The sequence below is a fragment of the Petaurus breviceps genome, unplaced genomic scaffold (genome assembly GCF_028583685.1).
Source record: "Petaurus breviceps papuanus isolate PSGF00001 unplaced genomic scaffold, PetGlider_PUasm1.0 391, whole genome shotgun sequence".
Classification (NCBI taxonomy): Eukaryota; Metazoa; Chordata; class Mammalia; order Diprotodontia; family Petauridae; genus Petaurus; species Petaurus breviceps.
This window is the reverse complement of record NW_027186310.1, coordinates 132,101-156,446: the sequence shown is the minus strand read 5'-3', so window position 1 is coordinate 156,446 and position 24,346 is coordinate 132,101. Positions and strand designations below refer to the sequence as shown.

The following is a 24,346-nucleotide window of genomic DNA, read 5'->3' as shown; positions in this document are numbered from 1 at the left end:
GTTCCAGCCGCCAAGGACCTGGCCCGCCCGAGCCCTACGAAGCACCCTTCAAGTGGGCGTAAGAACGGGGCGGGGGCCAAAGAGAAGAGAAGTCTTGTTCTGGGGGATGAGGACCCTTCCCATGCTTCCATCAGAGGGAGCTCTTTGAGGTGAGGGCAGGTAGGAGCTGGTCCTGCCCTTCTGTGCCCCTCCGCGGGTACGCAGAAATCATCTAATCAGTGTCTGTTAACTCAGGACTCCACAGCTCAACAATTCACTCTTGGGAGGGACTGCGTGCGATGGGCAGGAGTGGCCAGCAGCAGGGCCGGGCCGTCCTGCTAAGCTCCTTCCCCTCTCAAGGCTGATTTCCTCTCCAGGAGCCGGGGGTTACAAGACAGGACGACTGCTTCGCACCCCCAGCCGATCCAGGGTGAGAGCTGACTTTGGGGGGTCGCTGCGACTCAGGGGGAAGCCCTGGCGGCTGGAGATCCCCTCGCCCGCTTTTCCCCGACGGGATTCTTTAACACGTGGATGGCCAAGCTCTCTCAACCTCGAGATGATTTTACTCTGCCAAGCGGCCTCCTGTCTCCTCCGACTCCCCTCCTCTGACCCCACTGACCTTGGTTCAGGACCATGACCACAGCCTGATGCAGCCGCGGGACGCTGGGTTCAGGCTCAGGTAGACCCAAGTTCAAGTGCAGCCTCACACTTCTAACTGAGTGACCCGGCTGCCTCAGTTTCCTCAGCTGTAAAACAGGGCTAACGGCACCAACCCCCCCCCCACACACACACACACACACAAACACACACTTAGCACCGTGCCTGGCACACAACAGGTGCTTAATAAATTATTCCTTCCCCCTTCCCCAATATCCCTGCTTTGAATCTCTCTCCACTTTCCAATCACACACTGATGGTGCCGATGCCTAACGAACATTCCTAGAATGGGGGCTCCCCAGGGCTCTAGGGATAAAAGGCCCGCTGGTCGCGCTGGCTCCCAACCACCCAGCGGCCCATCCATGGCTCCTGGAGATCGACTCCTCTCCCACTCACTGCCCTCCGAGAGAGCATCCCTGGGTGCCATGCACACCTCTTCCTCAACCCCCAGTGCCCAGGGCAGAGACGCTGGCCTTGAAAAAGAGCTGAGTGTGCGCTCGGGCAGGTCATGGCGGCACCACCCACCCGCACTGCAGCCAAGACCCAGGGGGAGAAGGGGGGGAACCCGGGCCACCTGAGCGCACACAGCAGTTGCTTGGGGGGCCAGACGTCTGCCAAAGGGAAGACAAGGAGGAGCAAAGAATTTTTTTTTATTTTCAAAGCTTCTAAGGGGGTATTACAAACAATGGGGAATTTAAAAAAGAAACATCAAAAGCTATTTTTTTAAAGTAATTGAATGACCCTTTAAAATAAAAATCTGAGATTAAACAATGACAAATGCTAACCGATTAAATCTTTTGAAGATGAAAAATAAGAGCTTTGCCTCATTTGCTAACCCGCCATCAGCAGCTGGGCACCAATGGTCTTTGAGGCGTCGGTGGAGTGAGGTGGCGGACACGGCCCGTGCACGGCACGGGAGAGTTCAGCGGTGACCGCCAGCGCCATCAACAACGGAGCCGTCCTCCTGCCAGCAGACGCGACACTGTCCTTCCCGCTGCTGCCAGCTCAGCATGTCAGTGAACGGAAGAATAAAGTGGCCACAACGATCCAAATCCTGACTTTATTTTTTAATATAAAAAATGCAGTTCTGGAAACCCCGCCCTCCTCTTGCCCTAACATAATGCTTTACCTCTTAAAAATAAAAATAAATTCCTAATTCTATATACATCACATGTACCATACAAAAAGGTATCCCAAGTTTCTATTGCTACCAAAGGGCTCTAAAGTCAAACGTGTTACAGAAATCCCCTCGTTGTAAACAAAAGATTACAAGGTACAAAACCCAATTACACACAAGCCACCGGGTCCTTTTCGACAACAATTGTGATACAAGTTTCTCCCATAGCAAGTTGAACGCTCATGTGCCTGTATAAAAATGCATATCAATAGACTTTTTTTCAAATTTATTTTTCATTATAAAGCAAATTAATACTTTCTACAATAAATAAATCACAGGGAGGCACACCTAGGGGAAAAAATTAAAAAGTCACTGGGAGATGGATGGGAGGAGATTCTGAAGGGAGCTGGACGAGAAAACGATCGGGGGAAAACTGACGGGCTCCGAGCCACCCCGACCCAAAGCATGCCAAAGACCAAGGGGCTTCCCGAGCCATTCCGGGCAGCAATGGAGTGTTTTTGGTGATCTGCAAGTGATGCACATAGCATAAATTTACTCTGCACCTCTTTCCACAGAGGACCCTTCAAAATAAGGTCATTTTCTTAAAATACACTTTTTTGTCATTGTAAATTTACATCAATCTTATTAAATAAGGGGTACTCTGTGCAAAGAGGATGATTTACAAAAATTATTAAAACATTCAAAAGTCTTTAAAAAAAAGCCACAGACCCAGGAAAGTAAAAGAAGCAGCACCATATCATAGGCCCGAGGACTGAAGCCAACGGACGCCTGGATGTCACCGGGATCTCGGGGTGGACAGGGCCGCCAAGTGGTGCTCAGATACCCAGCTGCAGGTAGAAAACATGGAAGCAAAACCACCCCCACCCCCCAGCTGGGGACAAAGAAAGAATGAAGGAACTCCTACTGAAAACCAGAATAAGTTACGTTCTGAACAATATACACCTATGTACAGCGGTTTAGGGACACTATGGACAAAGACACTCGGAGCAGGGTTGTGAAGGCTCCTCCCGGCAGCAACACAACGATACAATCATTAATCAACGGGGCAATGGCGAGCGGACAGTGCGCGGCCGACAGTGGCGCTCGGCCACTGCATCCACCAGTGATTATGGAGCTCGATCTTCAGGACATTCCTTTGGAAGAAGAGAGTCCAAGCCCCCTGAGGCCTGCTCGGGGTCGCGGCTGTGCCGGGCACCTAGTCAATGTCGCTGAAGTCACTGACCGGATCACCGTGGACACGGCTCAGGTGGTTGGTGGCGCGATCAAAGGCGATCCTCACGGCTTTGCGGATGCTGGAGTTCCGGCCTTCCATCATTTTCAACTTGTCTATTGTCTCATCGATTCCAAGGGGGACCATTTTGGACTTGGGGAGCCACTGCCTTTAGAAAAGAAGGAGGAGGAGGATTCAGGGTCAGGCGACAACAGTTTTCCCAAGACCAAATCAGGGCAGAGGACTCGCCCTTCCCTACAAGCACACAAAGAGGCCTTCCTGGCCAAGCATCAGCTAGTCACAAAAGTCCGGGGACTTCTGCATTCAAATTACTTACAAAACTTAAAATTCTTTCAAATTATATTTTACCGATGACTTTAGCTGTAACCCTTGTTTCTCTTATTAAATTTTATTTATTTTTTTGCTTTTTGGAGGGGGGGGGGAGGCAGGGCATCTGGGGTTAAGTGACTTGCCCAAGGTCACACAGCTAGTAAGTATTAAGTATCTGAGGCCGGATTTGAACTCAGGTCCTCCTGACTCCAGGACCGGTGCTCTATTCACTGCACCACCTAGTCACCCCTTAACCTTTGTTTCTTATGTAGCAGGTCATTCCATGCCCCATCCCATTCCCAAATAAGTATATATTTCTTAAAAAAAAAACTACCCCAAAGCACTTCATTAATGCCTCTACTCTCCAGGCCAGGGCCCAGTGGAATGCTCAGAAAGGCTGAGTGCCCCCACACGGCCCCGGGGGTTCCTAAGATGAGCTGCCACTCTGTGGTCTCAAGGACCCAGCACCAGGCCGAGGCAGCCCCCGTACCTGCACTCCCACACGGCCTTTCGAAGGGCAAACTCACCAACTCCTTTTATTGTCAAAAAACAACACTAAGAAGAGCTTCTCATCGGCCTTGGTCTGCATCTGCTCTCCGACCTTGAGCACGTCCAGGGGCGGGGCTGGGATGGTGACGCCGTTGTGATGGCCGGCCACACGGGGCATCTGGGGGTCGATTATCTGGAGGGAGGAAGGGCAGAACAGTGATGAGAGCGTGGGGCTCGGCACCCCCGGGCAGAGAAGGGCGCCACCCGTCCCTCCTCATGGGTGAGGGCTGCCTCCAGCCCCGCTGAGACAGAGAGAAAGTGAGACGGAAACGCAGCCCAACAGGCCAAGAACTCAAACAGGGGGCCGACACTGGGTCTGCTCGGGCAGCACCAGGGACCCCCTACTCTGGCCAGGAGCCAAGCTCAAGGGCCGTGTGGCTCTGAACGCCCCACGACTGCTTCTGCCTCCTCACAGCCACTCCAACTCTCCGCTGCCCCATCTCAGTCATCACATACACCTCCACCTGCCTGGCATGCTCCCCAGGAGGCCCCTAGTGCCCAGCCCACTTAATACCCTCCCTCCTTCTGGTTTATACATGTCTCTTCCTTCACAACACCTATCGGAAGAGTGCCTGGCACACAGCAGGTGCTTAGTAAGTGCACATTTGTTCTGAACATGCCCATTATTGAGCACCACAGCCACCACACCAAGGTGTTTCTTTTTGTGAGATTAGGAAAAGGGTCAAACCACTTCCAGCCTTAACTAATCTTAAAACAGAACCAAGAGGTATGCAAGAGCAGCCATGTGAGACTGCACTGTCCCCACAGGCCCTCTCCAGGGGGCAGCCCCCACTCACCAGGGCAGGGTAGGAGGGGTATCCGCTACATTTGGCCCACACCACTTTCAGAGGTTCCAGAACAGAGGCTGCCGCGTCGGTTGAAATCCACATGCTGTTCTGACCAACTTCTGAGAGGGACAAGAAAGCAACAAACACGTCACGAGGAGCAGATAGTGTGGAATGTGCCCCCCACACCTCCCTCGGGCAGCCACCCTTCATATGCAACGCAAGGGTGGGCTTCAAGCCATAGCCCTGCACCCCCAACGCACCCTGGCCAGTGCTGACAGGAGGCGAGAAGGGACAAGAGCCCCTCCTCTGACTGTAACAAGCTTTAATGGTCCCCAGACAGCCGGACCCAACATGGGAGCCGGCAAAAGGGCCCCTAGGGTTGTGCTGTGTCTGGGGCTCCCCACACGGACACACACCAGGCCCAGCATCCCCCCAGCACCTAAGAGCCTCCCCCAACGCTCCTCTGGCAGCTGGCTCGGCAGCCCCCCGACACTCACGCCTTAAGGGCGCTGGGGCCTCCTTTCTGCTTTCACCTAGCTACCCCGGCCTTTCTCAAGCCCCTGTGCCCCACACTGCTGCCAGCTCCATTCCAGGAGCCAGCAGATGACCCTGGTGACCACACCCAAGGTGATGGCCATGGCCTCAACCCCCCCAGGCAAGGGAGGCCCATAAAGGCCCAGAGCCAACAAGAAATCCTAGGCTACTTGCATGGCCCCCAAAGAGATCACGCCGTCAAGGCCTTGATTCTGTCCACCCGAGGCTCACAGAGGAGAGCTGGAAACCAGCCTTCCCAGTCTTTGTAGGATCCCCAAGGAGGAGCCATCCTTTCCAGACCCAGGGGCGGCCCACATGCTTCTGACATGACAGCTGGTGACTGGCTACGCCCTGAGGGCAGCTGTCTGAAACAAGGGCCAGACTGAAGAGAGCCAAAGGCACCAAAGCAAACCCCTCACTCCTGGAGAGGCCCCGTGATGGTGCGACCTCAACGAGTGAAGAGAAGCTTGGCTGAGCATTCCAGCCCCCAACGTGAAAGGGGAACGGCAGCAGAATGAAGAGAGCAGCTAGGTCCATAAACCAGCCCTACGGAGGACAAAGCCTGCCCTCAAGGAGCTCCCGGTCCAGGGGGAGACAAGAGGACCACCTAGGCACAAACAAGCCCCGGCAGGACACAGGGGTACCATCTCAGAGGGATGGAGGGAACAGGAGGACGCGAGGATAAAAACTGAATCAGACACAGGCAAGAATTCCAAACCTGCGTGCGTGCTGTTCAGACGCTGGACGAGGGCTCACTCCCCCTAATGCATAGAGAGGCCCCGGGAATGGCCGGGGCAGATGTTTGCAGTGGATCACTGAAGGCTTTTGTGACTTTCTCTTTCGAGGAATCCTGAATAATTCTGATGCAGAAATGGAAGAAAGCAGGTAGGAAGAGAGCCTTCGGGCTGCACTTGGCCCAGCCGTCAGCTCCCAGGCCTTCACTTTTCAGTCTCTCTACTCCAGGGGACTCGGGGCTGCGCTGGTGAGGGGGGGGTCCACTGCCATCTCCCTGGGAGAACCAGTCTGTTCTCTGATCCTCTGCCCAGCGAGAGCCGGATAGGAAAGAAGGCCCGTGGGCAGCGGCATCACCATCTCAAGGGCCCCTTTCAGTAGTAATGACATCTACAGGTGCTCCCGGCACAGATGTCTGGAATGAACATGTGGTTCTGGCCGTGGCTGCCTTTGAGCCTTTCTAGGGCACTGGCTACCTTTCCAAAGGGAAGGATGGTCCTGGCTGGTGGCCACAACCCTGCTCCTTCTCCCTTGGCACCATTTCTAGGTCCTCCCTCAGCCCCCAGAGGATGGTGTGGCCACTGGGCTGACCAATAATGAAAACTGCTGGTTATAAAGATCTGCACACCTTTTCAATTTTCCTTCTGTTTTTTCCTCTCCATCCATTTCTGTCCTTCAATGCCATCTGGGCGACTCTTGCCACACTTTCTTTCAACAACCACCAATGCCCCTCTGTGGTGGGGTGATTCTGCCCGTGCCTGTCCCGGCTCTGCGCGACCAAACACGCTTAGCTCCAAATCTTGGCGGCTGCCTTCTCCGTGCCTGGCAAGGCCATGGGGCCGACAAAAGCACAGCCAAAGCATGCTGCTGAGCTTCTGAATGAAATCAGCATCATCTGAATCTACGTCCTGTTCTCAATAGGTGGGTCAGCTGTCTTGTCTTGGCTTTTGTCTCTTCGTTGTTACTCGACTTTGCCTGCGGTCTGATGGCAGACCTGACTCCCACACACATCAGCAGGCTTTCTACTTGCTGACCTGAGGCTCCCGGGCTCATGGTCAGAACAGCCTGGTCAGTCCCCTGGCTTGGCCTCCTCGGCTGCTCCCTTCCTCTTCTCAATCCGTGTCCTGCACACTTCTCACATCTGCACCTTCCTACTGAAGACCCTGAGGAGTCAGAGTCTCTGCTGCTGAGCCCGTCCCTTCAAGGACTCTCTCTACCACAGGACTGGCTAATGGATTGGAACGGATAAGCTGCCTTTGTTTTCATGATGAATTTTTTTTTCCTCTTCTCATCAGGAACAATGCAATAGGAGATGACCCAAATCACCCATGAAGTGACATTTCTTGTTACCTCTGGAAGGTCGGCTTCTGTTATCTCTAAGGAGAGCCCCGGATCAATCCTCCCACTTACACAAAAGTGTCACAACACGTGGGCCTCAGGCTGCCCCTCACTGGTCCCCAGACACCCCAGAGCCCCCGCAGCCAAGCACAGGTGATTCCCGCCCACCTTGGTCTACACCACGAGGACGTATGGGGCACTCAGGAGGACGGGCATGCTGTACATCTGCTCCTCCACCATTCCTCAGCTCTCACCAGCTCCAAGAAGCTGCAGCCACACCCCAGCACAACTGTCTTGGCGGACCCGGCTGGAGGTACCCAACAGGCTTTGGGGGGGGGGGGTGTCCATCTCAAGCGTGTGAGGGCTTCCCCCAGCAGGAGGGGGGATGAGAAGCATGTGTTTCGACAGCCATGAAGGCAGCTGGAGCAGATGCTGCAGTGCTCTCAGAGCTTGGTCAGGCACTGCAACACCGAGGGTCCTCCTGACCTCTGCCTTTCCACTGCACTCAGACGGCTCTGGGCAGGCAAAGCTGACCACTCAAATCTGACTCACGCACAAGCCAAGGACAGAAGCCAGAGGGACCAGGGTCCACGAGACGGACGGCAGTCAGCAGCACACGGCAAGCCCCCGGGCTGCACCGCCGACAGCCCGCTCTTCTGTCGTCCCTGCCCAGACCACGCTTCCTTCACGAGCCCTCAGCCCCTCCACCCTCGCGTCATCTCAAGGGAGCGCGGCCGTCTCTTCTCCAAAACCAGAATCCTCTCCTCGTCGCTCCCAGCAGCAGCACCCGCTACGTGCCAGGCACCGTGCTAAATGCTAGAGAAAGGCAACATCCCAACATGATCAAGGGGAGGTCATCTGAGAGGAAAGGCACTGCAGTGCGAGGGAGCACAAAGACTGCCTGCAGGACGTGGGATCGAGTCCCATGCCAGGTACAGGGGAACAGCCAGGGACAAGTACAGAGAGGTAAGATGGCGGTATGAGAGGAGCAGGAAGGCCCCCATCGGCGGACTGCAGAGCCACAGGGTAGCAAGACCTCTGAAAGCCACATGCATGAGATCCTGGATCTGGGAGCCTCCAGAATTCATGAGCAGGGATGTGATGTGATCAGAGCTGCAGATGGAGGGCAGACTGAAGTGGGGGAAACTGAGGCAGACTCACAGCAGGAGGCCAGAGTCCAGGCCCGAGGCCACAGGGCCTGCACGAGGCTGGGCGCAGTGAAAGCACAGCAGAGGACAGGAGCTGTTGTGGGGACAGAAACAAGACCTGCCTGGATACCTGGGGTGAGGGAGAGGGAGCAGTCGAGAATGCCCAGGAGCCTGGGGACTCAGGTCAGTGGGGACTTTGACAGTAACGGGAAAGTACGAGACAAGAGGGGTTCGCAGGGAGAAGACAGGAGCTCCATTCTGGACAGACCACGGAATTGCCAGCTCCCAATGTCACACGGGGAGGTGGATGAGAGCCCAGGGCCAGACAAGGGGACCTGAGAAGGCCCTACAGAGAAATGGGAACTGCATGGACGCGACGTGGTCAGCAAGCATGATGTTCTACAGGAAGAGGGCCCAGGGCAGTCTGGGAGCCACCTGCAAGTGGGCTCTCCTGGCGGCCTTGCTGTCTTGTCTGTCTCCCGAGGACCATCACAGGAAGCGAGCTGGACGCTAGGGCCCAGGGCTTTTACTGAAAGGTTGCCTTCATTTCCAGGAACCCCCATTTGCCCACCTCTGCAAAACAGGAGACATTGCTCTTCCCCAGGGACCATCCGACCCCCGAGTGAGCCAGCTCCTGTCATTCCTGCTGCAGGGCTCGCTAGGAGTGCCAGGTCCCTGCCCCCTCACGTCACTTGGCTCAGTCCCTGTTGTCCTCCCAGGCTCCTGGGTCACTGCCCTTGTTATCTCATACTGTACAGGGGCAGAGGCCATCCCAGTCGGGTCACCACAGGATCAGCCATTTCTTAGGGCAGTGGGCTGCAAGCTACTTCTGGGCACGACCTTGGCAAGAGGCACCATGGGCCAAAGGGCTCAACACTTCAGACTCTCTCGTGGTCTGCTTGGACTGATTCATGGCTCTGCCCCCGGGGGCAGCATTTCTGCCATGGTGGCCAACAATGTGGGACGGGATAGCTAGCCCCATGCTCTGTACTGAGCAATCCCTACTCAGAGAACGAAGGTGCCAATCCAGACAGAAGTCACCATATGAAATACTGCCCCTGCGAAGGAAGTTGGGAAAGGAAGATGGCAAAGTGGCTCGAGTCCTGGACACAGACACGACCTCACTGCTCTTCCCGTGGCAGCTGCCAGCAGAGCCCAGGCAAGTGGATTGTCCTTCACTCCTCTCCAGCACGACAGCCCTGGCAGCAGATCCCACGTGAGAAGGGAGCCGAGGAGAACAAGAGGATGGCTCAAAAGGTAAACTCTGCTCGATGCCAAAGCCTAAGTCTGGCAGAAAGTAGTTAACTTACAATGAAAAGATTAATGTTTTAAAATTTAAAAGTACTGCCAAGTAAAATTCAAGCAGCCATCAAAAAAAAAAAGCCCTGGGGCAGGGTGTCATGCCAATGACTGGTAAGACTCTGATAACCAAAATCTTCAGGGAGCTGACACAAATCCCAGACCACTAACCATTCCCCCGCAGATAAATGAACAAAGGATACATTTCCAAAAGACATACAAACTAATACAAGCTGAAAAACGTTCAGATAACATTTTTTAAATGAGCAAAATCAGAAGAAAGGCCTGCTGCATGGCCTGCCTCCCGCCCATCCCGCCGGGCTGGCTGCACCCCTGGGCACGTGCTGAGTCCTCTGCCCAGGGCAGCCTAAGGTCAGGAAGGCAGAGGGGCACAGAACCTTGAGAAGCCAGGCATGCCCACGTTCTCATCCCTGTACCGGCCCAGGACCTGGGCACATGCCCACAGCTGCTCTCCAGCCCCTTCCTTAGCAGACGGGCACTGAGAATCCGAGAGCCAGCCCTGTCACAGCTCCAGCAGGCAGACCCTCCAAGAACACAGGGGCAGGGCTGGCATTCAGAAACGCCCCTTGCCTCCACCCTTTAAAACAAGCTTCATCTTACACGTGCAAACCTAAGCTCTCCCAGCATCACAGGCCCAGGATTCAGAAGGAGGACTCGGGGAGACTGAGGGATGCCCTATGCAGACACAGAGAAGGAAACCATCTGTCTGACGCACCACAGGCATGATACGTCATCCGTCACTTTAAAAATGCAATTTTGGGCACCCATGCCACACTAGCCTCCTGGAGCAAGGCCATCTCCCCCAACCACATTAGTTCTGCTTCTGCGGTCCTGGTTAAACAAGCATGGGATAAGTATGGGACAGAATGTTCTCCACACAAGTGGCCACACTGGCCCTCACCCAATGGACAAGAGCCAGTGACTGCAAAGAAAATGCCCCCCTGAGCTACTGAGGAGCTTCTCCAGTTATGCCAGAGAAAGGGGGTTTGAGTGAAAAAGAGCTGCTCTGCTGAGGAACAGCGGACGGACAGTGCCAGACCAAAAGACAGACAGAGCCCGGCTCTAGGGGAGCCACCTGCCTGAGGCGCCTGGATATTACAGTAGGGTTTTTCAGTCCTCCTGTCATTCTCAAGACTTTGCCCTGAAGGCCTGGCCCTCAAACAGGGGGAGAGAAAAAGGGGCCTGCCCCCAAGTAAAGCATGGAAGCTGCTGGCTCGGCAGCGCACAAACAACTGAACCGTGCCACAGACAAGTACAAATAGGCCGAATTCGGAGACAAAAGGGGAAACCTGGCAGGCCCGGATGCAAACCCCGTCAGAGGCCGGCCACACCAGTGACCAGCCCAAAAGCAAAGCAGGCAGTGAGGCAAAGGGCTGAGGGGCACAGCCAGCAGAGTGACCAGCCTGGCCTGACTCTACCTCTGCCTGCAGACGCGCTGCACCTCTTAACAAAGAACGCGTTTCTCAGGACGAGGGCGAGTTAATGGACAGCAAGACTGATGCCAAGAATTTTAAAGAAAAGCCTCAATAGGGGCGGCTAGGTGGTGCAGTGAATAGAGAACTGACCCTGGAGTCAGGAGGACCTGAGTTCAAATCCGACCTCAGACACTTAACACAAAACTAGCCATGTGACCTTGGGCAAGTCACTTAATCCCCATTACCCTCTAAAAAGCTAAAAAAAAATAAAAGCTCCTAAAATACACAAAGAGCCAAAAGAAGCTAAGGATGGAATACATCTTCGCCCCCATTAAGCCTGCTAATCTTCTGCCGGCATTATTACCACGATGAAGGACCTTTATTTCAGCATTTGGCCAAGTCTCCCAGAACATGCTCATGGACCCAGCGATGAGGTGTGGGCAGGATGATGGGAATGGGGACTGCCGATGGAGCCCACTGCCCAGTGATAGCCAGTGGTCTCCAAGCATCCCTGCCCGACCACTGATAAACATGCAAAGTGTGCTCTTCAAACAAAGCCTGAGAAGGACGACCAGTCACGTGCACGGCCGAAGCAGGCTGGGACCCTCGGAGAAAGGCAGCGGCCGGGCCCAGGTCTGCCATCCGGCCGTGCTGAGCAGCTGAGAAGGATGGAGCCAGAGCAACACCAGTCTGAAGCACTCGTGGCAGAGAAGGTCCAGGATGGAAGCGCCCTGGCCCGGGCAGGCCGCCATATGCAGGCATGAGCTGGGGATTCTGGATGGCCGCAGACTGACAGCATCAAGTGGCTGGGAGAAGAGCCCTCCGGAGAGGTGGGAAGACCGCAGGTATCACAATGGCACGTCTGCCAATGGAGCCACTCCCTGGCACGCGGGACAGCTCTCAGGAGGCACAGGGATACATGGGACACCATGGCGGTATCAGAAAAGAATGCGTCCACAAAAACTCCTTTTAAAGAAAAGGTATGAAGTCTCTGGTTTAAAAAAATAACGCAACATCAGGCAGCCCCCAAAGAAGGCGGCACTTAGGATGGGGGAAGAGAGAGACATGTGTGCCAAGAGCCTGGGGACCAGGCCAGGTCACACAAAGGTCAGTCCTCTGGGCTCTGCGCCCCTGTGCCCTGTGCATGACCAACAGACACCAGACTCCTGCCAAAGGCCAACATCCCCCTGCAGGATGGGCTCCCAGCTAGAGAAGTGGCTCCTTCCATCTTCTAGGCTTGGAGGGGCCCACCGTATCCCCACATCACAGCTGATGCTGCTGCCGAGGTGAGCGCTCCCACACTACTCTGGACCTGCACCTTCCCTGCAGCTGCTCCCTGGGTGATACGTTTATTAGCAGGAACTCAACAGAGATAAACATTTCCCCAAAAAGAGGAAGGTGCAGGAAGCCGCAGGGCAGCGCCACTGACAGCCTGGGCTGGCCGCTGGTTTGGGGGGTTTGTGTGGGGTTTTGGGGGGTGGGGCATCCCCAGTTTAACGTGGCTGGTCCCTGAGCCCTTCCATCAGTCCTTCTGTAATTCCCTAATAGTCCTGCCTCTCAAGCAGGAAATCGGCTGGCTTATCATCAGCCGTCTGCCATGTCTCTCCCAGACGCTGTTTTCTCGTTCTGCTCCCGGTTCCCTGGTCCTCTGTTCCCGAGTCCTGCCCTCTGAAGCTGCTCTTCTCACTGTTTCTTATCATCAGAGGCAAAAGGTGAGTCTCCAGGAGCTGGATGGGCAGTTTAACATTTGGCCAACGAAGCGGTCTTTTTTAAAGACTGGTATCTCTCGGCTTCAAAACCTGGGTTGTGCCTGACCCAAAGATCCCCATGTAGGCCCCTGGATGCCAAAAGATTTATAGCAAAGCTTTCTGTGGTAGCAAATAACTGGAAACAAAGATGGTGCCCATGGAAGGGGTAGCAGCCAAAGAAGCCGTGGGATGTGAATGTGACAAACATGACTGTGCTGCCTGTGAGCAACTGTGAACGCCAGGCCCAGAGGAGCATGGGATGAGAGGATGCCAAGGAAAAGGACCTGCCCGAGGACTCTAAGGATGAAGCAGGGACAAGCCAAACAACCCAAAGCCAAAGCTCCACTGTGCCCAGCTCTGCCTGACTACACGACATCTCTAATCTGCCACAAGGACTTTGTCTAGCTAGAGAAGCTCTGAATCCCAAGGCCCCACGAGGCTGCTGGAGCTGAGCCCTGGCGAGAGGGGGAGCAGCCCCTGGAGGGGGAGAGGAGGGGAGCAGCCCTAAGGTGGGGGGAAGCAGCCCCTGGAGGGGGAGGGGGCCCAGCACTGACCAGCCGCGATCCTCGCTGCCTTTGCATAGTTTCCGTTTTCAATGCACGAGATGAGCTCGCTGCGATCTTCCAGCGTGTGTCTCCGGATCAGAGCCGGCTTGCCCTTGCCGCACTTCGGTAAGCTGAAACGACACAAAGAGGCCATGGAGAGAGGCCCAGGCCGGCGGGCGGCAGGGCAGGCGCCCGCAGCCTCTGGCTGCCCTGCTCACCTGGAGTGACACAGCAGGCTGTTACTGGAGGAGATGCTGGACTCCGACGCGCAGCGGCGCCGAGGCTCTACCCTCCGCCCAGGGCCGTCTTCGGGCTCTGGTTCCTTGGTCTCGCCTCCAAAACCATTGGACAGACCTGGAGGACAAAGAGAGAGCGGCGCCACAGCTGAGCACGGGCAGAGGTGGGGGCCGAAAGCCCAGAGCCCCCCAGCAGAGCGAAGCAAGGCCAGCGCAAGCCTCGGCACCCGCTGCAGGCCCCCTGGCAGGGCCGTGTCCGCCTCCCCCCACGGCCGCCTCCCCCGCGGCCACCCCCCCACACTGCAGAGGAGGTTCTGCAGGCAAAGTCAGCGGGAATGTAGGACAGAGCGGGCCTCACGCATCTCCCACACATCCCTCCTTCCTCTCTCTGTCCCCCCCCAGCCAGGCCGTAGCCCTCACCTTCCTGCCTCCTTCTGCAGGGGTCACAGAAAGAGTTTACCTCCAGTGACCCCACCTCCCAACTGGCCCCAGGGCAGGAGAGGTGTAGACTGGGGCCAGGCTGGGGCCGTGGGAGGCTGGTCAAGGATGGAGCTGGCCTGGCCAGCGTCCTCCCCGCTCCCGGGGGCCTGCAGTCAGGGAGCCGCTCAGGGCCTACACAAACATCACTGTCTCCCGTCTTTGATGGCAAACAATCCTTAAAGCAGAATGTTCACATTTCCAAGTTCCCATGTTAAAAAGCTGCTTGTTAGTGTTCAGCTGCTTTTCAGCTGTGTCTGGCTCTTTGTGACAGTATCTGGGATTTTCTGCTGCTTTGCCATTTCCTTCTCCAGTGTGTTTTGCAGAAGAGGAAACTGAGGCAAACAGGGTAAAGTGACTTGCCCAGGGTCACCCAGCTAGAAAGTATCTGAGGCCAGATCTGAACTCAGGGAGATGAGTCTTCCCGACTTCAGGCCTGATGCTCTATGCAGTATGGCGCCCTAACTCGTCCAAGAGAGTAGAAAAATCTACAACTGCGCTCAAACTTGCAAATCTATGTTCACTGCTGTTCTACAGGTAAATAAGACTTGTTTTTGTTAAACTGCTAAGGCAGAAAGCTGAGCCAGAATGAAAGCAGCAGCTAGTACCACAGAGAGGGCTAGCACGGCCCATCTGCCCTTCCCCTCTCTTCCTGCTCTCCCCCCAGACTCCAGCTTTTCTACCTATACCCGTCCCTTCAATCGGCCGGCCCTGAGTGAGAGGCCCACAGGCCGCAGAGGGGGAAGGCGGCACCCAGGGGATAGCCTGAGCTCTCTCCCCAGCACCAGAGGGCTCAGCGAAGGCAACGGGGCCCATCACCAGAGGCTGGGGGCAGAGACTCCTACAAGGACATACCAGAATGTCTGTGCAAAAGCTGGAGTTTGAAAAGAACCTTTCACAAAGTCAGCTTTTACAGGGCTGGAGCCCATGCAAGGAAGCCCAGGGCTCCAAAAGCAACTGCAAATGGGCAGGAGGGTTGCTAATGATGGTGAGTGACCCTGACCAGCATTGCCTGCAAAGTCTCGGCACCTATTAACTCATCTGGTCCTCAGCGAACCTCAGGGAGGAAGGGGACATTACTCTCTCCATTTTACAGTTCAGGAAACTGAGGCAAGCACAGGGAAATGACTTGCCCAGGGTCACCCAGCTAGTCTGTCTTCCTGACACCAAGCCCATTACTCTGTGCTCACACTTGCACACCCAGTTTGCCCACCTGCCCAGGCCCTCAGCTGAGAGCCACCACACGGCCGAGGGAAGGTGTAAAGATTCTGTCCCCAATGACACAGGGCCCGGCCCCCCCAGAATATAAGGCATTAAACAACCCATCCTAAATCAATAATCCCCCAAGTCCCAGACCACAGAAAGCAGAGCTCCCTGCCATCACCAAGAGGTGAATTACGAGCCAAGCTGCATTCAATCGTCTCTCTGCAGGCTTTGCCAAGGGGGATGCCTGCAGCTCTGGCAGGGGCTGAGAGAGACCCACTCCACGGTCCAGGAGCAGCACAACATTCTCCCTTCCCTCCTTCTGCTGACTTTGATGAAACAGAGGCCGTCCCAAAAAGCTTGGGCAGGGGACAGGAGTCCTGTCTGGAGCCACTCCCCACACCATAAGCAAAACCTCACACAAGCGGTAGGTGACCCAGTGGGGGTCACCCTTCAGGGGTCCAATGTCCAATGGTCTGGCCACCACTTTCAATGCTACAGTGAAAATCCTAAGCCTGAGCCTTTCTCACCTCAAAAATAAATAACCCCCACACTGGAAGCATATAATCTGTTTTACCTGTATGCTTTGTAACTCATGGTAAGGGGGGCATTGACCTTGAAAACCCTACTGAATGGTAATGTTGGTACTAAGCTTGTGGGACTGAACGCTGTGAGCTAAAGAAAAGCAGATAAGTAACAAAGAAAGGCCTATACTACTGGTGTCCCGGGAAACGTGATTTCTTCTCCAAATGTTTTATCAATTCCGTCTTTCTCTCAAAAAGACTTTTACTAGCTCTAAACAAAGAAATATAAAAGGGATTCAAACAGAATAAAGCCATGAGGTTGGTCCATACTCACATGTACAACTAAGCACATTTGTGCTGTCATCAAATCCTAACGCACAACAGGGGGCTAGGGAACAGAGGAAATAAAAGCTGACCCGAATATTCTGCCTGAAGAAGAACCACCCCTCTGCTTGGCAGAGAAGTGGGGGCTACAGGTGCTGAACACAAGCACCTCAGAGGGAGATCCTGACAATGCAGCAGACCGCCAGCTGTCTTCCCAAGGCAGCCCCGCACTTCTGCCGCGACGCTCCACCAGGCCTGGGCTACCTGGCCTCTCCTAAATTCTGGCTCCCCAAACACACCCAACGTGACAATGCCAAGCCACCACCACAAGGCCCCTTTCCTCCTCGCTCCTGACCCCACAGAGTGCCAAAGACCTCGTCCCCTTTGTTCTGTGGGATTCGTGACTGAAGGAGACAAACCCAGCTCAATGTCAAAGACCGGAGAGTTGGCTTCCAAATCTGATGCCCCCTTCCTTCCAAATCAGACCCGGTCATAGGGATGCCCCTAAGAAGAAGCATTAGCACTACTGATCCCACCTTACACAGGGGGCCGGAGGGAGCTCAGTGGCTCCTTCCAAGCCAGCAGCAGCCTCCAGCCCTCCCAGGAGAGCCTGCCTGCCCCTGGGACATCCTTCCCAGCTTCCCCAGAAAACAAGGCTCTGGTCTGGAGACAGGCAAGCAGCTCTATCATACAGGCCTCCTCCTCCTCTCCTTCTTGAGGAAAGTTCTCTGGCCTCTTCCAGCCCATGCCCTGACCCCAAGCAATCTGTCCAAGGGCTTGTGATGCTGCATCCTCTACAAAGCTTTCCCAGGCCCCTCAGACCTCCTCCCTGGCCTCCCAGCCCTTGGCCCAGGCCTCTCCTTTGTGGGTTCCCATCACATCCCCAAGGCACAATCAGAACATCCCGGTCTCTGTGATGACCGTGGAGATTTCAGGACTCCTTGTCCTTCTGGGCTCCCCTCTCCTTCTCTGGCCAGCTGCCTCCACCCGTTACCAAGGCTCCCCTTAGAAGGGCCCGCCGGCTGGTCACGGGGCAGCAGGAGAATGACAACTCTATGCATGGAGGCAGAGAATAGCAGGGCCCTCTGAGGGCACCCGCTTCAGCTCAGAGCAAAAGGCACAAACCCTGCTGACGATGGCCTGGGCTCTGGAAACCTCCAAGGGACGGGATCCCAAGAGTCCCCCAGAAAGCCCAGTCTAAATTAATTCAAGGGCAGCTAGGTGGCACAGTGAATAGAGTACCGGCCCCGGAGTCAGGAGGACCTGAGTTCAAATCCGGCCTCAGACACTTAACACAAAAACTAGCCATGTGACCTTGGGCAAGTCACTTAACCCCAATTGCCCTCCCCCAAAAAAATTTAAATTAATTCAAGTGAGCTCCAACATGTGTAAGCAGACTAGGCATGAATACTTGGAAGTGCAAGCTCTGCCCCCCAGGACCCTCCTTCCACCCGAGGACCAGACACAGAGGCAGAGAAGTGAATTCAACACGATGCCGCAGCAAGAAGCCCTAAGAGCTGACGACACCAAGAAAGGCTCCATGCTGAGGGCGGCTGGCCCCCTGCACCCAGGTCTTGGCCAAGCCCACCTCCCACCTCCAGCCTATTTCTCCTCTCTAAGACAAAGATGCCCAGTTACCAGCAGCCTCTAGAAGCATCGAGGCTCTGGACACAGCCCGGTTTGGCCTCCTTGTTTCTGACATGTAGAGGCTGTAACTAAAAGCAGTGCCCTCTGCAGGGGGTCTGTGACTCCTTTTTAAAAGTTTCATTACAAGACAGCACACTTATCCCTGGCAAGCTCCCCTCTGTAAACTTCTATGAGTACTCACTTCCCCAAAGTGGCCCCCCAGAAAATAAGCACGCCCACAGTGGCCTAACCAGAGACAGCCCCAAGGCCTGGCTGCTGGTGGCCAATTTCACTGGTCTGGGAACGGCCACCACCAGGAGAACGTGAAATAGTGAGGCGAGCAGAGGCTGCCTCAGAGGGCAGGCCACACTGCAGGGCACATCCTTTCCCTAAAGAGCTGAAGCCTGCCCCCAAGGTGACATGGAGAAAGGGGGCCACTCAATGGAGGCACAAGCCCTGCCAGGAAACACCAAAGGACAGTCTGAGCCCCTGGTCCCACGCCCCAAAGGCCCGTGATGGTGCTACGGACACTACGCAAGGGAAAAAAGGAGCCCACCCAACATCGCCAATTAGCTCGGGGCGATGGCGCCTGTCAAAATAAACTTCTGTAAAAGATCCCCATTCTTACATCCCAAAATGTTGGCCTTAAGGAAAAGACCCAGTATACAATCTCCGTAGTTACTGAGCAAGTAAAAAAACTGTTCTGAATGTCGTCAAACACAAGCGGAGAGTGAGTAGCCCAACCTGAAAGAGCCTGCCCGCCCCTCCCTGGCTCCACCTGGGCCTCCTCAGAACCACGCTGCCTTCCCCCGTCAGAGACTGAGCCACCTAGGGGGCGGCTGGCGTGTCTATCCCCGCACTCAGCAGAGGGCCTGGCACACGGGAATGTGCCAGCTGACTTGACTTAGCCTCATTTCTGGCCCTTTCCACGTCATGAAGTGACTCAAGCATCCAAGCAGAAAGCCAAAGCTGATGGCCAGAGCCACACGTCCAGGCCGGGCTCCTCTCCCAGCCTGATCACACTATGCCATCAGACACTCTGGGATGGGCAGCTCGGTCTAGAAACAACGTCTGCTCCCAACACAGTTTGTGAGATGGCATTTGTTCTAACCAGGTGACCAGAGGCCTGGGCACGGTGGCTGCAGCCACAATAACACCTAACTCACTCATCACCTCTCTCCTCCCTGGCCTCCATAGCTGACGTCACAAGTTATCAAGCCACCGCATTTTGGAATTTGCATCTACCAGGCCCTTCACACTCCTGGATGTGAAATCTGCATCGATCACAGAGCGAAGTGAGCAGAGCCAAAGGATGTGAAGACTCATGGCAAGGTTTTTTCCCAAGGGAAAGGAAAAAACCAGGGCCAAACGTGGCAGAGGCTGGGCAGGCCTGAAGGGAGGGCCAAACAAAAGCACTTCGTCTGCTTATTTCTTCACTCGCTTGAGTCTACTTTATGGAAACCTAAAGATTTTGTTTGAGGTCTTGACCCAACTATTACCACTGACCTTTTAAATTTATGGTTAATCTTATAATGGAGAGGAGAAATATCCAGAAATCACTTAAGAGGAAAACCAATGGAATCAATAAAATATTTACGTAATCAAACAACTTTAACAACTCTCACAGCACATTCAGTGCAGTCCATCAGCAGGCTCTCCTCTGCAGAGGCATCGGTAAAGTCTCCTTTCTTTGAGAGTCGTCACATCGACAGCCCTGAGTGATAGCGGACTCTGGGAGAGGCTGTTTGTGGGCTCACACTGCTGACTGATGGGTGAAGGAGGTAGGTGTCGACGTGGGGATGTATGTGGGAGGTGGGGAGTGTTTGAAGCAGCTTGTTAAACTTTTCCGTTCCCTTCATCGCTTCTTAGACTGTGGGTTGTGACCCACTGGTTTAAAGCACTTTAGAGCTAGACTTTATACCTTACACCTACATATTTCAATCCTTCTACAGCAAGCACCCAGGCTCTAAATTCTAAAAACTTCACAAAATTCATGAAAGGTTAGACCAGCCCATGTCCCATAATCACTGTCATCTTGTCAAGAGAGAAGTGCTACAGAAATGCCATACCACAAATCCTGAAACTAAAAGCATGTGTAAAGAAACAAGCAAGGCCCTGGTCCTCGAGAAAGATTCTTCCAAGGTAAGAAGATCATTTCTTAAAATGTTTATAATAGCAAGTTACAATCTTCTACTGTTCCTGCTAATCCGGACAGAATTTGATGCTGTGAACAAATTCATAACAAATTAAATTTTCTTTAAAAGAGTATAATGATAAGAAACGGAAGGAGAACCCAAAAAGCCAGGAAAAGGGGCCACCCTAGATCTGTTACATTCACTGAGTCTGTGTTGTAAGCAATACAGCAGTTTGCAACTAGGGGCTTCCAGGTCTGAGGACAAGGCCCGACGGAGAAGACATCCGCCAGTGGCGGCCAACTTCAGCATCAGACCAACGGTGGCAAGGCCGGGGACCTTGTCCAGTATTCTGCTGAAGCACTACTTACTGAATGCTCTGGCGACTCGAGACACACAGTGACAATGTCTGCCAGCCAATCACATTCTTTTCAAGTACAGCAGGGTTAAGGTGACTATTAAATAAACACTGCTACACATATCTAGAATTTTCAATGGAAGGGAAACTTAGGTTGCCAAAAACCTTCCCAAAGAGCCCTTCCAAAGGAATGATGAGCCAAGAGCTCTGGGAATGGAAGATGGGAAGAGGAGAAAAATGGACCAATGTCACAGAGAACCACAACGTGTATGACTTTTAACTTACAGAGATGGGGAAATGGACTGAATGAAGAGCTTAGGTTCATAAATGTCAAAGATTTCCTCCAACAGGGTTCATGTTTTTGGTTTGTTTTAAGGACGGCTGGCGTCTCCAACATGATCCAGCATAATTACTTGAAATGCAATGGTCTTTCTGCGTTCCAAAATGATCAGTTAATAGAATTCCAATCCAAGTTGAAGATAATAGAAAATAATTAGGATCCAAAGAGATAAATACCCCGGCATATTAGTAAATATGAGAACCTGGAAAACAGTGAAAAAGCCATTTAGTCTGACTGAAAGGAACCCAAAAAACCAGCCATCTTCCCAATGCAGTCCAAAGACACTGAAACACATCTATGAATCTTTCACACGGCTAGAACCAGCTACCAAGAGGCTCAGAGGAAGCATGGATTGGCACCTTAGTGCTGGTTCGGTTCTTCATTTTCGATAAAGAAATGACTATGAAAAACATGAGAAAGTTATTGAGATAACAATACAACCTTCTTCCAAGGTGTCATCCATCAAGACTACGGTATTCACACTTTCCTACATTGCTTCCAATGAAGGATAAAAGAGGGTGCTCACTCCAGCTGGAGGCAGGTCACTACTTGGTTCCACAGAAAGCACATGGCTCTCCAAAGAGGTGCCCCAAACCCCAACAGGCAAGAAAACAACACTCCACAAAGGTGCACGATTGAAAGTCTAAGTGAGCTTGACCCGGATCTGAATCCATGACCTTGGAGGGCATGTCGAACACTGTCGAACACCGGAAAGCATCCCTATTGGCTCAGGGTGCCCTGATGAATCTTTGACAAGATCACCAAGGCTCAGAATACTTTCAAGTCCTCAGAGAAAGAAGGCAAATTGGAGCAAGAATCCCGAGGCTTGTGGAAGGCAACCAAAGGTGCAGATGAGGACAAATGGTTGACAGGAATTGAAAAGTTCTCAACCTTTGCCCCCAGGTCTGGGTCTGGATCAACAGCTCAAGAGAAGCAGAGAAACTTGGGATGAGCCAGGTGTGGTAAGAGTGTTCATTAAACAGAGAGAAACATCAAATGACAGCTTCCCTGGAGCTCCTGAATGATGGAATTTTGGCTTAGTGGAAATGTTACTAAAGGCTCCTGGCAAAGTGTTGGGTCATGAAAACTTCATGTTAAGCATCTTTTTCAGAAGTACATAGGAATTCATCATGCATCCACTGAAATCTACTGGCATTCTGGAATAAGAAAGCAGAAATCTCCATTTCAGTCAGCATCAAATGTGTAAAAAGTATCTTCCTGGGGCTGGTCCTATGACAAGTTTACTCTTAAAGCCAAGCCCAATTCCTTCTAATTACCAATACACCATGGTCACCACTGGAGAGCTGCAAAACAGTGGAGGATTAAACATCACAAGAAATGGAGAAATACGACAGCTATGGAGTATTTTCTGAAAGGAGGATATCAAGGGAGTCCCAAGAACAATTAGCTGCTCTGGTTGTAAAAGAAATGATTAGGAAGTTGTTTCAACAGATTATGACCCACTTGAGATATCGACAAAGAACTACTTCAAAGGAATAGCTTTAGTCAGTTTGAGATTTATTAACAATTCTTTACCAGAACAGTGAGTATTAGCTACAGCCGGTACAACTGTAGCCAAAAGGTATTTAACGCTCACTCAAATCATGACATAACAAGGAAAGCTCTGAAGAGAAGACACATTCGAGTCTACAAATAAGTGGGCCTTTCTGTTGGAAAAGCAGGGGATGGACTGAACAGTGTTCATCTCAGCCTTCTCAAAACTGGCTGAGACATTAGGACACAGGCAAACAGTGAGTGCTCAATTACATCTTCAATGCCAAATTACGGTTTCCACTGATGCTGCCTGTGCCTAAACGGACCGCCATCTTGTCCCTCTCCAGTAAAGACATGTTGAGACCATCTACAGACCTGAATGCACGGGATTTCAAACAAAGAAATGGGACCCATTTGGGCGACCTCCTAAGTTCGATGTCAAGGCTCCCACCTACCTCCCTTAAACAAAACAAGCCAGCCTTGGGCATCAGAAGACCCAGGCATTTCCCATTTTCCCTTTCTGGTGATCACCAAAGGAGACGGGATAATTTTCATTATCTAAACTTTCCCTTAACGATTGTTTGCTGAAACTATGACATGCCATCTTGAGCTTAACAAAATATGGGGAAATATTGCCAGACTGCTTCAGAATGGATTTTTCGATGACAATGATGCTTGTTATGAGCTAAAAATAGTGAAGATGCTTGGATGCAAATGGCAAACAATTATTTTAAAACCCAGCATTTTTCTCATTTGGCAAACTTATCATCAATCTGTAAAGTATTAAAAACCTTAAAAAAGCTTATGAACTTTTAAATGTTTATTCCTCTAGCTGACACAAAATGTTTTAAAGGCACATAACTCTTTCAGAATGCACACATTCTTCAAAAAGAGAGGGTCTGTGAATAGTTCATTAATGACATAAAATGCAAAATTTCCTGTGGATATGTACAGTTTCTTGAATCCGTACATTCAACCCCAAAGTTTTCAAAATTAATTTGTGTAAAGTTTGTGTATAATATAACTTTACCTACATTATATGAGAAATTTAAAAGAAAATCACTCCCCTAACTACATTAAGCTAAATGGTAAGAGAAGGATTAAAACCCTGCAGGATGATTTGGCCTTTTCTCAAAAAAAAAAAAAAAAAAAAAAAAAAAAGATTAGATGAGACTGAAAGCAGAAAAGTATTCAAAAATGAGCTGTCTCATTTTACAGAGGAAACTGGGTCCCAGGGAGGCTGCGCGCCTTGTGGATAGATACGCAGGTGTCCATGACAGGTACAGGTCCAAGCTAGGGACCCTTTTCACTGCTCCCACACTGGCCCCTATTCAAAGTTGGAAGCTTTAACAAATGAGGCCAACTGGCCAAGAGTTTGGTCTAACCTAATCAATCTACCTGCCATTTTCCTCTTCCCAGTCATTCCGGGCCACTGACCCCATACTTACATAAAGAAGGAATCACAAAGTCTTCCACAATATGGTAGAAGGCAGGCATAACAAGAGCCTGGCATGATGACCTACCCACTCCTCAATTGCCCTGGCATGAACCCCAGGACTCTTTGTGGCTGTAAACAACCAACCCAGAAGCTAAGGCAAAGTAGCACCAGGTTTTGATTGTAGAAGGGGCAACAAAAGCAAAACCCAGGCTGCAGGGCTCAGTGACGCCCCATCAGAGCAGAATCAGACATATTCAGAGAGCCCTCCCCCCATTCTTCCATGATCAGCCACCCTAGGCTCTTAGAGGTTAAGCCAGCAGAGAATAAACTCTGGCAGGTCCTACCTGTCAGACACAAAGACTTCAAGACCATTTCTGGTAATAAACTCGTGTCTGCTGTCTGTGGACCACGGACTCATCCCCTGCAGGGGCTAGCTGGTCAGGAAGGAATCAAGTCTTTGGCCAAGGCAATTCATAAGACAAAGAGCAACTTAAAAAGTCACTGGTCTTCTCCCTTCTGCCAAACAGTGGGACTGGAGCCCCCATCGATGTGCTCACCCACTCAAGGACTGATGGGCACAAATGCTTCAGGAACATACGAAGGGCAACACCATGACCATTCTAACTGAGACACTTCCCATTTTTCTCCCTCCAATCCTGCCACGAAGGATTATCTCTAAGCAGCATCCAGTGCTGTAACAAGGCTTTTTTGTAAAGTTCCATGAAGGAAAATATGCTTTAGCAAAGGTCACTGAGACAAAGGC

General features: G+C 52.5%; 1 protein-coding gene across 7 annotated transcripts in view; it reads right to left on the bottom strand.

Moving 5' to 3' along the window:
• Nucleotides 1-1,677: 1,677 nt before the first annotated feature.
• BRD1 (bromodomain containing 1) overlaps nt 1,678-24,346 on the bottom strand; it is a 64,970-nt gene continuing 42,301 nt past the window's right edge. For 5 of the 7 annotated variants that reach the window (XM_069100329.1, XM_069100325.1, XM_069100327.1 and 2 more), the window contains 5 exons: nt 13,650-13,785; nt 13,441-13,562; nt 4,661-4,770; nt 3,842-3,996; nt 1,678-3,153 (listed from right to left, as the gene is read on the bottom strand). In XM_069100329.1, coding sequence (XP_068956430.1) covers nt 2,970-3,153; nt 3,842-3,996; nt 4,661-4,770; nt 13,441-13,562; nt 13,650-13,785 — 707 coding nt within the window. In that variant the 3' untranslated portion in view covers nt 1,678-2,969. Of the gene's footprint in view, nt 3,154-3,841; nt 3,997-4,660; nt 4,771-13,440; nt 13,563-13,649; nt 13,786-20,713; nt 21,809-24,346 lie in introns of those variants that run through there. The other 2 variants (XM_069100326.1, XM_069100330.1) reach the window with 2 other exon arrangements.